Raw genomic sequence first — 15,923 nt, 5'->3', positions numbered from 1 at the left:
TGGACACTACAAATGTCCTGGTATCATAGTCATCATGACAAGCCCCAAAGCCTTCCCCCCTCCTCCTCCCATCCCCCCCCCCCCCCAAAAGTCCCCCGAAACTAAATCTTATCATCTATCTTGCTTGTTTCGCCGCCACTAAACCTCACCTCGCTCTCTCCCTTGCCTAGCGAAGAAATCCCCATCTTATGGTGTCAGACTCATGTCAGAGTCTGGCCATCATTCGTCCGACGTGTGCTTTAGTAGGAGAGGAGAAGGTGGGGGGGGGGTTTCTTGCCCGTCGTTCTCACAGTTGCGCACGGGCTTTTCTTACGTGCGAAAGGAGGACAAATTATAACGTTATGCCTGCATTCCAAACCCAGGCTCGATACCAGCCTGACGCAACACCTTTGCCTTTCGGCCGTCCGTCTCTTTCTTCTCTGCCTTTTGGCTCGCGGCCAGGGTGCGGACTTGATCTACGTCTGCAAAGGTTGCGCCGCGGGGGCTCTCTTCGCGGTCTAAATCGACGGTTGCGCAAATCGTCACGTTTTCCCCTCGTATCGTCATGATGCCGGGTAGTTTGACGTCGTGGATGAGCCAGCGCGGTATCGAGGGGTCGGACGAGGGCGTGGCATCGGGGTTGCGGGCGGCTATGCGCTCGTAGCACTCTGTGAGGACGAGGTTGGCTGTGGGTGGGGGGGTTAGCGGGCTGAAGCGTGGAATACTGTGTGGGTGTATGTACCGAATTGATCGTATGAGCGTAGGATACCAATGTATTCTTTCTCGTCGCGGAGGAGAATGTCGACTTTTTCTACAAAGGTGGTGGTGGTGTTAGCATCTGTTGTTGTATGTGCGAATCGTGGCCTGGGTGTGCGCCGTACTATCAACCATGTCCAAGAGCATCGCCGAGGTCAAGAATGCTTGTGGAGGTAAATCCAAAGGGAGTATTTGCTGGGGAGGCGGTCCCCGTGCACCGCCTAGAACATTAGGTCCATGCTGTGGTGGTGGAGTCGCGCTGTACACCCCTCCGTATCCTGTATTCCATTCAGTCAGCGGATATGCTCCGATTGTTGCAGACAGGCAGACAGCCAGCCAGTCAGCCAGACGAGTCGGCGCGTACCAATGGAAGAATTTGGTCGGCCGGGGATATCCATCGGCGCTTCTAATTGCCCTGGATCCTGCATGGAGCGTTGGAGCATGGCATTGAAGTTCTGCGCCATGTTCGGGGGACCGCCGCCGTGGGGTTGGTTCGCGTGGAAGGACATGGCGGGGAGCTATTTTGTTTCGCGTGGGTAGGTAAGAAAAAGAGGTGGTGGACGGGGGGGGGAGTTGTGATCAGCGGTAAGGTGAGATTTGGGTCGGGAGATTCAGCATGGCGAGCGCATGGGCGGTTGGTTGGTTGTTGTGGTTGTAGGTACGTTCACTCCATTGTCCCGCGTCGTTTGGAGGAGCACAAAATGGCCGAGTGCATGGCACGCGCCAAGACTTGTTAGTCGGCCTACGCTATTCCGTCACCACCCGTTCCTGGAGTAGTTCGTTGTTGCGAGTCAGGACATGATTACCATACCATATCACATGCCAGTTATGGAACCACCCATTGGGCTGCAGACTCCCCTTGCGCAAGTCTGTCTTGTTACTCCTTTTTACCCCAACTTAGGTATATAGTCACTGTGTCTTTTCTGCATGCTCCTCTGCTTTGCGTTTCTTTAATCCCCCAACTTTTCCGAGTACATGCACCAAAAGTCTAAGGAATTTGGGTAATTGTAACACGACACCACAAAGATACTTTGCATAGATCTCGTCTTGTTGCATTTTAATCGCCTTGAACGCCATATCTGCCATGTTCGGCGTGTTCAAGCACAAATGGATCACCCCACCCAAAACAGTGGACGAAGACTTCAGTGGACGGAACGTCATCGTCACGGGAGCCACGTCTGGCATTGGAAAAGAAGCAGCATTCAAGTTCGCAGCCTTAGGCGCTACCAAGGTCATCATTGCCGCGCGAGACTTGCAGAAGGGCGAGAGGGTCAAGGCCGAGTTGGCTTCTCGTTTGGGTAGGAATGAGCAGTTGGAAGTGTGGGCGTTGGACATGATGGATTATGCTAGTGTTGTGTCATTCGCAAAGCGTACAGAACAGCTGGTCCATCTCGATATCGTGGTTCTAAATGCTGGCGTAAGAAGACGACCCTTTATGCAGTCCAAGTATGGATGGGAAGAAGATATCCAAGTCAACACGTTGTCGACGACGCTGCTGGCCATCTTGCTGATACCGAAACTACGAGCATCAAGACAGCAGACTGGTCGGATACCCATACTTGAGCTGGTCAATTCCGGCCTACATCAGAAGGCCGTAGTTCCCTCACAAGTACAAGCAGAAGCCAAGATGCTCGAACATTACAACAAGCAGGAGAATTTCAAAGAAGGCAGCCAGTACAAGTTCTCCAAGGTCTTCCTCATGTATGCGACAAACAAGCTTGCCGAAGAAATCAGCTCTGGAGACGTCATTATTACCAGCATCTGTCCTGGCTGGGTCCATAGCGATCTCGGTAAGACACGAGCCTGGTGCAGACAGATCAAAGATGAACATGGAACTGACTGTGCACCACGAATCTAGGGCGTGACCACTTCTTCCCTGGGATATTTGTATTGGCCTGCCTATTCGTCTTGTTGTTCATGCGAACACCGTCGCAAGGGGCCAATACGATACTGAGCGTGACTGCTCAGGGCGAGCGTGTGCACGGTAGATTCTATCAACATGATGTTGTCCAGCCCGTTGCACCGAGTCTTGCTGGGCCTGAGATGAAGGCGCTAGGGTTGAGGATATGGAGAGAGGTGGTGGAAGCGCTCGAACGGGACGTGCCTGAATTTGCAATGGCGTTGGATGCAGCCTTTTCTCAGAAATGACAGAGGAGCCTGGATTGCATTCTAGCATACTCTATGACAGCTTTGTTGTTTAAAGCCATCCTACATAGCCTAGTCAGTACAAAAATGATACATAGGGTAGGTATCATGCCATACGGCACAATGCTTGTTGCCAATGGGGGGTGGACCCCTGGATGTGGCGCACGTGGCTTGACTCCCCATGACATCAACTCGCCCTCCAGGCCTCGAGCGTCAGCTTGTCAAAGTGTCAATGCCTTTGCGGCCCTGTTCCTGTGCTTGCTTATCTGCCAACCCAAATGAATCCCAGTCTTCCATGGCCAATAGTCTTGTTTCATTAGACAGATAGACAGACAGACAGACAGACAGACAGACAGACAGACAGACAGACCCTCGGACGTGCAGTCTTCCGGTCGGCTGGATGCCCAAACTGCCCTTCCGCCGCAAGCCCTCCTCCGCCCACACTGCCTCGTCGTCTCTCCTTCGTTTCCTCTTTCCCAAGACTCGCGCACGCGCACGCAACCAGCTCTCCAGGTTCCGCCTCGATACCCTCCCTGCCCTCAAGCACCGTGCACAGTCGCGCATCTACCAGTACATTCTCCGTCGCCAGGCCCTCAAACTCCAGGGAAGGCAGACCATCCTCCAGCGTGTGCGGGGCCATACTCGCAGGCTTATAGGAGGCGGCAGCGGCAGCGGCAGCAGCAGCGGCTACCTTGAAAATGCCGCAAGAACGCGTCGACAGCATCTCGTGAAGCGATCTGCAGCACAGACCTCGGAGGATCGAGAAATGACGTACCAGGAAAGCTATGAGGCACGAGAGCCGGGTACTCGGCGAAGGAAGCTGGCGGGCTATCTCAAGGCTGCCAATGAAATCCGACAGAGCTACACACAGCAATACGCCCCCAGCTGGAGCAGCAAGGAACCCCAATATGACTACAACGGCGAGGATGATGCGGGTGCCTTTCCCGACGCCGCTGTGGTGCGGAGCGGCGAGGAAGAGATGATCTTGTTCCCTAGCTATGCCAGGAAACACATCAAGAGGAAGCCAGATGTACAGCCTGGCACAATCCAGCAAGACCAAGCCGAGGGCCGCGATGTTCGAGAATCGACGGGCGCTGGAGATGCCGAGTTCTGGAAGAAGCAGTGGGACAATTACGAGGACGACAACGCTGTGGTCGATGTCGATGTCCGTGGCTGGATCTACTCGCCGCACAAGGGCCAGATGTCGCGAAAACAGAGGTTGTTCATTGGCCTCGCGCGACAATTGGTCGGTGTCCAAGCCCCTCCAGCGGAGTCAACTTCATCGGCCAGCAGCCGTGATACCAGCCCGTCACGCCATGGCTTCCGGGAGCGTACCCATATGCGGGACGCACAACGCGACGAAGCAATCGCGGCTAGGGAGGCAGAAGAAATCCTTCGCAAGGGCGAGCGAGAAGCCAGAATGGCCGCCATGGGAGCCTACAGTGAGAAGCCGGCCAAAGACATCGATGACACAGAAACATACCGGCCAGATGGCGGCGGCGACATGCGGGCTGGCAATCTTAGGGCCAGACAGCTGGCCCACAGCACATCCAACAGCTCCATGAGAAGCGAGGAGAGCATTCAGCCGCTAAAAAAGAGAACTTCCTGGAACCAACCTTCAGAGATGAGTCCAGCCGAGTTGGCGGAAGCCAATGCCAGACTCATGGCCAGACTGCGACATTTCTTAGCCATCCCCATGGCCAACACTCCAATCACTGTGTTCTTCTACAATGACCAGATATCGAAGCAGAGAACTGTGTATACTGATGCATCGGGCCACTTCAGCATGAGCGCCGCATTAGACTTTATACCTACCCATGTTCGAATCTTAGCGTCCGACAAGCTCTCAGCAACAGAAAAGGTGCTCATCACGGATGCACAAGGCATCAGCGTGATCAGTGACATCGATGACACGATTAAGCACTCAGCCATCAGCAGTGGTGCTCGCGAGATATTCCGCAACGTCTTCATACGCGATCTGGCCGATCTTACTATCGATGGCGTGAGGGAGTGGTATAATCGCATGGCAGAAATGGGGGTCAAGTTTCACTACGTCTCGAATTCACCATGGCAGCTCTATCCTGTGATTTCAAAGTACTTCTCGCTCGCTGGATTACCACCTGGTTCATTTCATCTGAAGCAATACAGCGGTATGCTTCAAGGCATCTTTGAACCAGTGGCGGAACGCAAGAAGGTCACTTTGGACAAGATTGCACGAGACTTCCCAGAACGCAACTTCATACTGATTGGAGATAGTGGAGAAGCTGACTTGGAGGTATACAGCGACTTTGTCATCGAGAATCCTGGAAGAGTTGTCGCAGTCTTTATTCGCGATGTGACGACCACCACTGAAACTCCTGGATTCTTCAGTCCATCAATGGGTGAAAATCATTCTTCCTCAGATGCATCTTCAACACAACAAGCAGGTGATAGCACCACCCAAAGACTCAGCAAATCCCGTCCGTCAGAGGAGGATGATCCTGAACTCCGAGCCGCGATAGCAGCGTCCCTGCGTGACATGGATGAAGAAAATAGCAGGCGATCAAATGCTAAGTCATCTCAACATGGCGTCAACGAGCATCCAGATAGCAGGCCGCCGCTGCCAGCCCGAAAATCTTCTCAGCCATCTCCATCCAGTCGGACGGGATCGACACCAAACCTGATAGACCTATCATCAGACAACGAGCATGATCGCGCTGCTGCACTGAGGCGTGTATACACGGATAGTAAGGATACTCCCAGCAAGGACCGCAATTCAGCATCGAGCGCTGTTCCCAAATCAGCACCTCCACCCCCAAGAAAACCTGCAGCTCTGAAAGGCGCCTCTGCCGACTCGGGTTCAGGAAACCCAGCGATGATGAAAAAGCCAACACCACCTCAGCCTCGGAAGCCATCAACAACGCTTAACCAGTCCAGTCCGCTCTCACAGCAGCCTTCGTCCGCCAACACCACACATGACACGAACCCAGTCGCCGTGCCCAAACCCCAATCTATCTATGATAGCCAATCACAGAGCCAACAATCATACGGAGGTATGGCCCGTGAAAAGCTCTGGTCAGTATATAATGCATTACCTGCACTTCGGTCCACAGACGATGCACCACAATCGTCTTCGTCCACTCTAGAAGCCGACACTGGCAGAAAGGCGCCGCCACCGCCTCCGCCCCGCCGTGGAAACCGTGAAACGGCTTCAAGTGCAGCTTCGTATGTAGGATCCAAAGCATCAGCAGCATGGCAACACGCGCCCTCACTACCCTACGCCAGTCGCCCCCAAATCACTTCCATGCAAACGTCTCAACCCTTCTCGAGCGCGGCGCCACTGCAAAGGCTGAATCGCACGAATACAGGCTCCACAATTGGGACAGTCGGAGGCGAACAATACGGTACTAAGCGAGAGCAATTGTGGCGACAACGATGGGCAAGAGCTGAACAGGTGCTCGGGGAACGTGGTGTCTTGTTGAGAAGCTGGAGGGTGGGAACTGATCTTATTGGGGAGTCGGAGAGGATTATCCGGGAAGCGGAGAAGAAGTGGAAGGACAGCCAAGGACAGGATTCTCAGGGGAGGAAGTAGAGGTGAAGTAACGCAGGTAGAGAGATATCATGATAGATAGCATCGTGTTTGAGTCTTGCGAATATTATTTGGCATCTTGTATTCATATAATAGGGAGAGTATATACTTTGACCGGAAAGAAGTATCACGGAGCGAGCATACGCGGGCACTTGTCCACTTGTCGTACATGGTCACCGTCCCATTATCTCTTCATGACTCCATGATACCCCAGACGACCCATCCATTCCCCCCACCCCTTTCCCGTGCACGTGCAACACCTCTCAGCCAGCCCTCTGCTAATTTTGCACCACATGCAGTTAGCCCATCCAACCCCGTGGCTGTGGAATGCGCGCGCTTGCATCCTGATTTGTGATCCGATGGTCGCAAGTGTTGCATGCGACCCAGCCCCCGCGCCTCCATTGATGATGGAGAACCGGGTAGTCTATGACATCACATGTAAACAAAGGTCTTGGTGCCGCTAGTGCAGCTCGACTCACTTATGTCCCCGGGGAGACGAGATTGTGTTTTTACTGGATTTTTGACGGATTTACGTGTCTGTTTGTTACTGTCTACTGTCTGTTTTTTGAAGTGCTTACGCGTCGCGCAATATATACTTGCTAGGTATTTATCTGGGGTATAAGCTTGGAAACGAAAAACCGGTGGACTGGGAAAATGTATGTAGGAGCCGGTTGTTTGTTTGTTTTTCGGTGGTGTGGGAGTTTGGGTGGCATGAACGTGTCTACTTGTTACGGACAGGCAGGATGGATGGGGGCTCTCTTTTTTCTTCTCCTTTCGATTGAGTAGATGTGTTCGACACCAGCGCTGATATTTTCGAATCAGGGTCTCTAGCAAGGGCAAGCCGACGGACCAGAAACTTCATGATGAGGTCAAGGAGGAGGTGAAGCAGAAGACGAATAAAGACGGCGGGGGCAAGGGGCAGTGGAGTGCTTGGAAGGTAGGTTTCATTTGGGGTGATGCGAGAGGGTCAGTACTTGGGCGCATGGTATACTGACTATGACGACGGATAGGCTACAGAGTTGTCAAAGGAGTATGAGAGGCGGGGTGGGGGGTATGAGAATGAGGCTGGGAGTAAGAATGAACCCAGTACGTTACCTGCTTTTGTCTGCGCTTGGGGTTTTTTTCTGCGAAGTTCGGTGTGGGCGAGGTGGATGTGAGGCTGACTTGTGGGCTAGAGAAGGGGGCGCCGCAACCGAAGTCTGCGGGGAAGAGGAAGAAGGAGGAAAAGGAAGAAGAAAAGAAACAAGATAAAGAGGTCGAGAAGGAAAAGGAAACATCCACCGCTTCAGACAAGCACGACGAAGACGACGAAGACGACGACGAAGACGATGTCAAAGACAAGGAAAACGCGAAACCCTCCAAACCCAAAGCAAACACCGCAGCCAAAAAGTCTGCCCCGAGCAAGAAGAATGCCAAGGATGCCCCCGTGAAGCAAGACAAAAAAGAGCCTGCTGCGCCCAAGAAGACAAAGGAGAAGACAGAGGGGACGAGGAAGTCGTCGAGGATTGCGGATGCGGAGGGGGGAAAGCGGAAGATGTATGGCGAGGACGGGGAGGGGAATGAGGAGGGTGAGGGAAAGGCAGAGGGAAAGGGCAAGGGTAAGAAGAGTAAGGCGTGAAGGGGATGAAACGCACTATATTCTGGATATGGTTGTTCCCGTATTTTGGGAGAGGGTGTTTCTGTAGTGAGGGGGGATTAGGATTTGAAAAGTCTTTTAATGATAGGTCTTGCTGTATTAAGTTAGTTGGAGTTTGTGTCTTGAAGATGAGATGGTGGGAGTGCTATGCATATGTACTAGGTATGGTCACTTGATAGCCAATAACAGGCCACTTACGACTTTCCCATGGATGGGTCTGCTGGATGTGGAGAAGTGTGATAGGCCTATGAATTGGAACTACATAGTGTGCGCCACAGCATATGTTGTCACACAAATTGCCATGGTCGTTTTTAGTTTCGCATTAGAAGAATCAGGTGATGAGCAAATGCTTACACGCGCGCTTCTCAAGACCAATGGCCAAAAAGTGGGTCCATTCCTACTTGAGAAGCTTGATGGCGACCGCCTTGTTGGCTTACCGCATACACAGGCACACACACACATACACACACATATACACACCGACCGACCAGTGCCCTTACACGAGTTACCACAATATTACAATCCACACCCGACATTCGATACGCTAAGCTCTCACACCGATCAACACTTCCCTGAGGCTTACCTACTGCGAGTCTGTCGGCGAGTCTGACGTACTCGTGATGCTGGCGGAAGATGACCTACTGCTGGAGGGCAGCCGCAGTCCGATCCTGAAAAGGGGTGTGGTAAGTAGCTGACATGGAGTTCTGTTCATGGGCGGTGACGGACCAGAGCTCGACGTCTTGAGCAGCGTGAGCTTCCCAGCCTGCCATGTCTGGGGGGGAATCCTCGCATTGCAGCCTGCCTGGAGCGGGTGGCCGCTTGACGTGGACGAGTTCACACCTGGAAAAGCCAGCTCGCTCTGTTACAAGAGCGCCGCGAGGTGTTGCTGACACTCCCTGCATTGTTTTCAACTGAGCGGCCGAGCATTTACGTTTTGAGCCCCGGTGGCACTCACCAGTATTGCAGCATCCGAGTCTGCTAGTTGCGTATAGAAATCGACGAGTCTTGTTGCATGACCCCGTCGCCAGTAGGCTGGCGCGACAGCCAGAGTGGAGAGGCGCATCTTGCCGTTGAGATATCTGCAATTGCATTGTCAATAACGGCATCTTCGCCTGGCCGTATGCATACCGGGACTTTGCAGGCTGAGTAGCTCTGTTATACAATTCCACAGAGAGAGCACACTGGTCCCTCTTGCGGTCAGCAGTCGGCCTGCATCTGGATCCATCAGTCGATGAGTCTGACTGTGCTGCCAGATTGGCAGTGATTCCACTCCTGGGTTGAAAATGGCCCAGGAAGATCGAGTCTGGCTTCAAGATGATGCTGCACACGCCTACAATAGCTCTTCCACTCTGGTCTTCCGCTTGATAGGTGCCTTGAAGCGCTTCATAGACATAGTCGGCCTCGTTTCTTTCCACCTTGTCTTCGGCGACCAATACGGCGCATGTTGGATCATGGATTGCGGCTTCATATTCGAACAGATAGGAAGCCACCGTGTCTGCTGGGAAGTCTCTATATCTGGGACGCTGGAACTGGAAGGTGGGTGACCAAAAGAAAGCAGAAGCAGCAACAATGGCAATGCGATGAAGATCCTCAACCGTGGCCAAGCGGACACCTTCAACCGAGGGAAGGGAGGGCATACTGTTACGGCACCGATCGACAGCGGAAGCATCATCTCACGCTTTGGATAACGGGCGTTTTATGGACTTTGGGGTGAGTCGGAATCTAGCACAACAGGCCCGTCCCGCGGAGCGCAATGGAGCCGTTCTGTGAGGTATGAAACCATTGGAGCCTGGAAGGTGTCGTCGACTAGGTACCCGTCATGCAGAGACGACCGTTCACTGTGCTATCCAGTTGTACAACACGGGCGGCATACCACGGAACAGGGGAAGTGGCTGTCGCGAGGCGAGCAGCGCGTGTGCGCCCCAACCGGTGGGCCACAGATAGGGCCCAGCCTAGGACATGGCATGACATGTCCCGTCGTGTTCGTCCCAGGCGGTACCGATACACTGTCTATCGAGGACGCAGAAACAGGATCTCGGATCTCGGGTCTCGAAGACGACAAGATGGTAGTAGGTATGCCGGCAGTTTTGGTTTCATGCTCTACTGGGATGCTCCACTGAGTGCGAGCCTCGAGGCAGGGTTCGTCAACTTGTGGAGGGGAGCATGGGAAACTGGGAGCAATTATGTATGCAATGGGAGCATTGGGCATCTTTGCTACGTATTCGATTGCGGGGAGCTTCAGCCCTAAGTCCAAACATGGTAGCCGAGCGGAAGCTAGAATCGTCCGCCACTTCTTCGCGCCTCGCGCCTTTCTTCCTTTGCGCTGCGAGCTTGCTACGCTCCCATCGCCCAGGTAGCGAAGATCCAAGCCCACGCAGCTTGTCGCAGGCAGCCAGCCACCATAGCTACCTAGGTAGCAAGCAAGTAAGTAGCTCACTCCTTCGCCAAGGATAGCCCGGTCTTGTTTCCCACGCGCCCGCAACCCGCCCTTGCCACGATAGCCATCCCAGCGAGAGAGAGAGAGAGAGAGAGAGCGAGAGCGAGAGAGAGCGCGAAGCTGCAACGGTTGGCCAGATCCTGCCGTTGCCGTTGCCGTAGCCATACTTCTCGACATCGATGCTTTGTACACCGCACCTGCCCATCACGACAACTGCGCAGCCCATTTAGCTTTCGGAATTCGCGCGCAGCCCTTCATGTCTACCACCAGCTACCAGCAGCCCGCCAGCAACCACGACCACTTGTATGGCCTAGCGACGCCCTCCTGGCCAGCGGACTCTAATGTGAACCACGACTCGTACACCGGCCCGTCGCCGGCTCAATATCTCCACTACCCCCCCGGAGACGGCTCCGCGCCTCTGCAACCGCCAAACCCTCCTCCTACATCCGCCTGGGCCAGTAATGACATCCGGTCAGAGATACATGAATGGCAGCCTGCGCCAGTGGAGCACATGGTGCCGGCCCGCTCCTCAGCCTCATATCCGCCCGCCGCTTCGCACGTTGCCTCGCACCACTACCAGCAGCCATCCAGCCTTGACATCCATCCCACCCCTCCGTCGACCCTACCCTTGAACCGGCCCAACCACCATGTCACCCAGCAAAGTACACATGAATTTGATCATGTGCGCCTGCCATCGGTGAGTGCATTTGCACCGTCTTGTTTCAACTGACTCCTCACTAAGCTATCGTGACAGGAGCCATCCGTCAACATGGCACATGCATCCTTCTCCACACTGGCTCTGAAGCAGCCTGTGGTTTCACAGTACCCGCAGCCTCCTCTGCACATGTCCCCACTGCATGACAGTATTCATAACAACGACACGGTTCCGTCACAGCCTGTCGCGCCTTGGAGCATGCAATCGCCATATCTCGAACATCCTGACAATGCGTATGCGAATGTCGCAACGACTGCTGTACAGAGCAGCCCATCTGCCCCAACATGGCCTCTCGATGCCTCTAGCGCGATGATGGCACCCCCATTGTATCAAAGCCGCCACGACAGTAGCCAGGAATGGTCGGTTCTGCCGGTACAGCATGCACATCGGGCATACGAAGAGCAACGCGCCCCGCTTGATCCATTTGCCAATACCGTTATGCCCCAGATTGCCCAGGAGAGACCGTCTTCGAAGAAGAAGGCTGCCAAGGTTCCCTCGTCGTTTGTAGAGCGCCAGGAGAAATTAAAGATTTCCAGGCGGCGAGGCCCTCTTCACGAAAAGCAGAGAGAAAAGACGCATACTATGCGCAAAACCAAGAGGATTTGCGTTCGCTGCAGGTTTTACAAGTCTGGTGTAAGTAAGCCAAGTATTGCTAGAATACGCAACTAATTGTCCTAGTGCGACGAGGGCGATCCATGTGAAAAGTGTGAAAAAATAACGGGGCATGCTAGATCTTTCCGGGAGCCTTGTTACAGGGAGCACCTAGAGGACACGAGCTTGGTACGCCGATGTAAGATTGATCGTATCACTAGTATTGTACATTACCTAACTTTGATCAGGCAATGGCCGTGAGCATCAAGAGGAGGCCGAATTCCTGGGCTACGATTGGGTTCAGCACAGCCAGCTCTTCGAAATGGATATCATCTGGAATCTTCCAGGCTACGGTCCAATACCAAACGCACAGCCCATGCGCATCACCTTCAGACCGTATAACCCAAGAAGGGGTTCGCTCGATATGGCGGCTTCGGTCTGGACAAATAAAAATGGCGAGGTGAAGTCAGTTCAACAGCCAGCATATGCTGTATACGATACAGCGAACCTTGTACCAACATTTGAGAGGTATTTTGCAACTCTACAGCCTGCAATCGAGGAATGGATCTTCTCCCGGATTCGCCAGGATGAAGTGGCTTACCACACCTACCGGGAGGTGGTTCGCATGCGAAGCCTGAAAGAATCAAAAGCCCTCGACTTGGCGATGCGGCTTCAGTGTCTTTCTGTCGTCTCGCAAGGCTATGGTTCTGTTTGGTCCAACGACATACCCGGCATTAAGGAGTACGACTACACGCGACTTGGTCGCAGCGATTATGAAGCGTACGATCGAAATTCTCGTGATCGGCCTTTGCCAGGAGCGATTACTCATCAGATGGATGTTGCTGCAGTCAAATATTTGCGAAAGCTGGAAAAGATGTTTGTGAAAGAGATGGCGGCACTCATCTTCAAACCTCGGATCAAACCTTGGTATGAGTTGTTTCTGGCGTTTTATGTCATCTTCTGGAATCTGGACTACATTCAGCACGGGGCTCACGACTACATCAAGTCTAAGAACGGCACTGTAAGTTGATTTACAAGCGATTTTCTGAAACGAGGATACTAATCCATGCAGTTGATCGGAAATCAAGTGAGCAACGTGGTGTCGACACAGATCAAGAAATGGCAATTTGCTTTTCCCGTTTTGCTGTATCATTGGCGCTGTATTCTTCGTGGCTATTCTCCGTTCAAACTTGCGCGCGACAACCCCGAAGAGTTACGAGAGAAGGGTCACATCGATTCTGAAGGTTTCGACTATGTGACTAGAATTGCCAATTTCTTTGACAGGTCAGACCCAGGTCAGTTTTGCAATGTTCCATGAGATATATCCTGTGCTGACGTCAGCAGACCGATTTCAACCGCCTCTGACCGGCTATGCTGCGGTGCATTGGTCCACTTCGAACGAATGGATCGTAAGGCTTTTTAGAGAAGCCGGTGCTTGATTTATCTGATTGGTCATTTTCGCAAGTTTCAGGTTCAGTTTGATACCAGGTCACGTCACTCTCCAGGACGGTCGAAACGAAGATGTAGTTGTTCGATTAAGATTCAATTAGCGTGCTGATAGCCTAACATGATAGCAACATCATCTTTGATTGATTACAGTAGGGATAAACTTGTCTGTCTATGAGGAAAATCCATCGCGCAAGAAGTCCCGACTACAGCGCATGCCGCCACGTCCCAGCTCGCCACAATCACGGTACTCTTTCAAGCCGTGCGGATACAAGTATCGTATTGATGACTGAACTAGAGCCCCTACCCGTGGCTCTCGCGGCCGCTAATGAGCCTCCAGGGGTCGTTGTCAATGACGGGAAGGTTCTGGGGTCTTCCGGACACGAATGGATCGTCAAAGTTGTGGCGGTAAGAGGCTGGCTTCGACCAAGCATAGTTTGGATCACGAAGAAACATGCGCAAAAGATGACGGGTACTAGGCCTGCCGCCTGTGCCTCGGTAAGCTCCGCGAGCATGCATGATGCTCAGATTGTGAAGAAACTGAATGTCGCCCTGTTGACGGTCGAGGCTAGTGCAGAAGCGCTTCGCTAACCCCTCGACCGCCTCCAGCGCATGTTCTTGCTTGGCAGTCAAACGGGGCATGGCGGGATCTCGATGGATCAACGGGGTCCCCACGAGTGGGGCCTTGACTAGCTGACACATGGGCTTGCCATTTGAAAAGAAGAGGGTTGGTCCTGGCTCGAGGTGAGGTGCCTTGTCCCTAAAAGGACAACGTCAGGTTTGTCGGCTGGGGTATATGTCCGGGGAGAAACCTACTTTTGCTTGAGTTCAAAAGGCCATGTCGGTTCGGCCATGGTCTCTAGCGCTTCGGGATCGCTGACGAGCAGCTCATTGTAAATACGCGCAAAACTCACCACAAATTGCTCGCCTCCTGCATTCTCGCCGCCGTCGTTGCGAACATGCAGGGCAAGCACGTCGCCGGAGAAGCGGTCGCTGTGGAAGTCCATGGCGGCTGTTATCTTGGACCCGGCAAGACCAATGTCCTTTGCCCAGTCAGGAACAAGATCCTTGGTAGCATCGCGAACATGACCTGCAAGTGTGTAGAAGAAAAAATCGTTAGTCTTTTTTTTCTCTTTGCTGGCGGGAAAGTTACCATAGTGGCGGGAAGCCGGGGGGGCTAAAGTGCACTATAGAAACTCACTCAGGGTCTGGTTGGCATACGAGTCAGTGGCCCGTTGCGGGCAGATGTGGGCGCATACTCCTGCAAACGCGATGACGGCCTCTTCGTCGTTGAAGCGGGCAGTGTCGAGGCCACGGAGGACGGCGACACCTCGGCCCTCGTGAATGGCTTTGGTGATTGAGGATAGGCGGCGGGTCAAATCCGCGTTACCCAAGTCAAACGTCTCTTGGCTGATGTCTGATCGGACAATTCCGGCCACTGTTTTGTTCAGAAGCGTTAGAAACCTGGTCTCTGATATTCTTCATCCTATCATTTCTTCTGCTAGTATAAGGAGAGAGTAAAAAAAGGAGAGGGATTGGTGGGCAGAGATAGCTGCTTGATCCAACTCCAAAATGAATACAAGACTTACTCTTGACCTTGATGACTGCTGCTCGAATGTCTTGAATCTCACGATCGCTGAGATGAACAACATATTGTGCAGGATCGAGCTCTCTTCCCTCCCACACCATGGGGCCTGTCACGGCCGGTGCAAGCTTGTCAGGAGCCGACGAGGTGGAAGAGCTGCTCTGTAGACTCTCGGTCGATGACCTCGGACTGAGGGAGTGAAGTGACATATTCGGAAGTACACCGCCGGTGCTAAAAGACTTGGAGTGACTTCGTAATGTGTCTCAGATATAATGACAGTCCTATCCTTGCCTAGGCTGCACAGAATGAGGCCGAGCTCTTAGCGTCCTGGAACAGTGTATGGCGTTTGTAATTGGAGAAGAGAGAGAAAGAAAAAGTGTGTGGGTGTGTGGGAGAGAAAGAGGGAGAGCGTCAGGGACAGGACTTATATATACACTAGATATGGTAACTGAACTGTATGGGTCTTACAGCAATGAGTGAACCTTGGTTTTATGTTTGAGCGTGCTGTCGTGTAGAGCTGCGTGAATATAAAGCTGAGTGAGCCGACATTGACGAACACATGGCATTTTAGAATTCGGTAATACCATTGAATCACAAATAGCACATGGGCTTTTCTAGCCTGCTGAGGCATCTGATCGTCTTTGCAGGCTAGTGTGAAAAGACGCCTGTTTTTTTCGTTTCATCACCTGATAGATGGCCGGGCGTTGAAGGCCGTAGTCGGTCAGTACGCGGCGCCGAGCAGGGCACACATCCACGAGATTTTCTTCTTCTTTTTCTACATTTCACATAGTACTCGGGTTCAAGGAAGGTGCAGGTGCAAGACAGGTGCAGCGGGATGTATCGTAGCTTCGCCACACGAGCGGAACTAGGTCCCCTTGGCTAATACTCATCTCAGCTATTACAAAGAAATAAGCCATTGCCGGCTTACTCTACCCCTGCTTCCGACGCTCAAGCTGTCCTTTTTCGTTGGAGCCCTTGGGATACGAGCCGACGGTAAAATACAGGAAGCTGCAATGCATCCTTACCTTGTGCGGGTCGAGATATCCTTGGTATGATGCTAGAGAT

General features: G+C 52.9%; 7 protein-coding genes across 7 annotated transcripts; 4 read left to right on the top strand and 3 right to left on the bottom strand.

The window, feature by feature from the left end:
* Window positions 1-86: 86 nt before the first annotated feature.
* IAQ61_009011 (uncharacterized protein) lies at window positions 87-1,390 on the bottom strand. The gene is made up of 4 exons (XM_003836617.2): window positions 1,100-1,390; window positions 861-1,013; window positions 722-790; window positions 87-665 (listed from the first exon to the last, which is right to left on the bottom strand). Exons 1-4 carry the CDS (start codon window positions 1,242-1,244, stop codon window positions 340-342), a joined length of 693 nt encoding a protein of 230 aa, XP_003836665.1. The 5' UTR covers window positions 1,245-1,390; the 3' UTR covers window positions 87-339.
* Window positions 1,391-1,819: 429 nt separating this feature from the next.
* On the top strand, window positions 1,820-2,883 carry IAQ61_009010 (uncharacterized protein; the record flags this gene model as incomplete). Its single annotated transcript, XM_003836616.1, has 2 exons — window positions 1,820-2,525; window positions 2,594-2,883. The coding sequence occupies 2 exons, from the start codon at window positions 1,820-1,822 to the stop codon at window positions 2,881-2,883; spliced, it is 996 nt and encodes a 331-aa protein (XP_003836664.1).
* Window positions 2,884-3,280: 397 nt separating this feature from the next.
* IAQ61_009009 (uncharacterized protein) lies at window positions 3,281-6,451 on the top strand (the record flags this gene model as incomplete). The annotated part of the gene is made up of 1 exon (XM_003836615.2): window positions 3,281-6,451. The coding sequence occupies one exon, from the start codon at window positions 3,281-3,283 to the stop codon at window positions 6,449-6,451; it is 3,171 nt and encodes a 1,056-aa protein (XP_003836663.2).
* Window positions 6,452-6,855: 404 nt separating this feature from the next.
* On the top strand, window positions 6,856-8,066 carry IAQ61_009008 (uncharacterized protein; the record flags this gene model as incomplete). Its single annotated transcript, XM_066098218.1, has 5 exons — window positions 6,856-6,867; window positions 7,052-7,104; window positions 7,271-7,385; window positions 7,459-7,534; window positions 7,624-8,066. The coding sequence occupies 5 exons, from the start codon at window positions 6,856-6,858 to the stop codon at window positions 8,064-8,066; spliced, it is 699 nt and encodes a 232-aa protein (XP_065951857.1).
* A 601-nt stretch (window positions 8,067-8,667) lies between these two features.
* Window positions 8,668-9,721, bottom strand: IAQ61_009007 (uncharacterized protein; the record flags this gene model as incomplete). The annotated part of the gene is made up of 4 exons (XM_066098217.1): window positions 8,668-8,752; window positions 8,811-8,980; window positions 9,040-9,163; window positions 9,213-9,721. 4 exons carry the CDS (start codon window positions 9,719-9,721, stop codon window positions 8,668-8,670), a joined length of 888 nt encoding a protein of 295 aa, XP_065951856.1.
* Window positions 9,722-9,937: 216 nt separating this feature from the next.
* On the top strand, window positions 9,938-13,266 carry IAQ61_009006 (uncharacterized protein; the record flags this gene model as incomplete). Its single annotated transcript, XM_066098216.1, has 7 exons — window positions 9,938-10,153; window positions 10,586-11,218; window positions 11,276-11,869; window positions 11,915-12,026; window positions 12,076-12,848; window positions 12,900-13,122; window positions 13,172-13,266. Coding segments are annotated over 7 exons (2,646 nt in total), but the record flags the coding sequence as incomplete, so codon positions are not given.
* A 310-nt stretch (window positions 13,267-13,576) lies between these two features.
* IAQ61_009005 (uncharacterized protein) lies at window positions 13,577-15,067 on the bottom strand (the record flags this gene model as incomplete). Its single annotated transcript, XM_003836611.1, has 4 exons — window positions 13,577-14,033; window positions 14,090-14,363; window positions 14,475-14,711; window positions 14,863-15,067. The coding sequence occupies 4 exons, from the start codon at window positions 15,065-15,067 to the stop codon at window positions 13,577-13,579; spliced, it is 1,173 nt and encodes a 390-aa protein (XP_003836659.1).
* Window positions 15,068-15,923: the final 856 nt, after the last annotated feature.

This window comes from Plenodomus lingam (assembly GCF_022343315.1).
Source record: "Plenodomus lingam strain CAN1 chromosome Unknown contig_5, whole genome shotgun sequence".
NCBI lineage: Eukaryota > Fungi > Ascomycota > Dothideomycetes > Pleosporales > Leptosphaeriaceae > Plenodomus > Plenodomus lingam.
The sequence above is the reverse complement of the archived record's forward strand: the minus strand, read 5'-3'. Positions and strand labels throughout refer to the sequence as shown.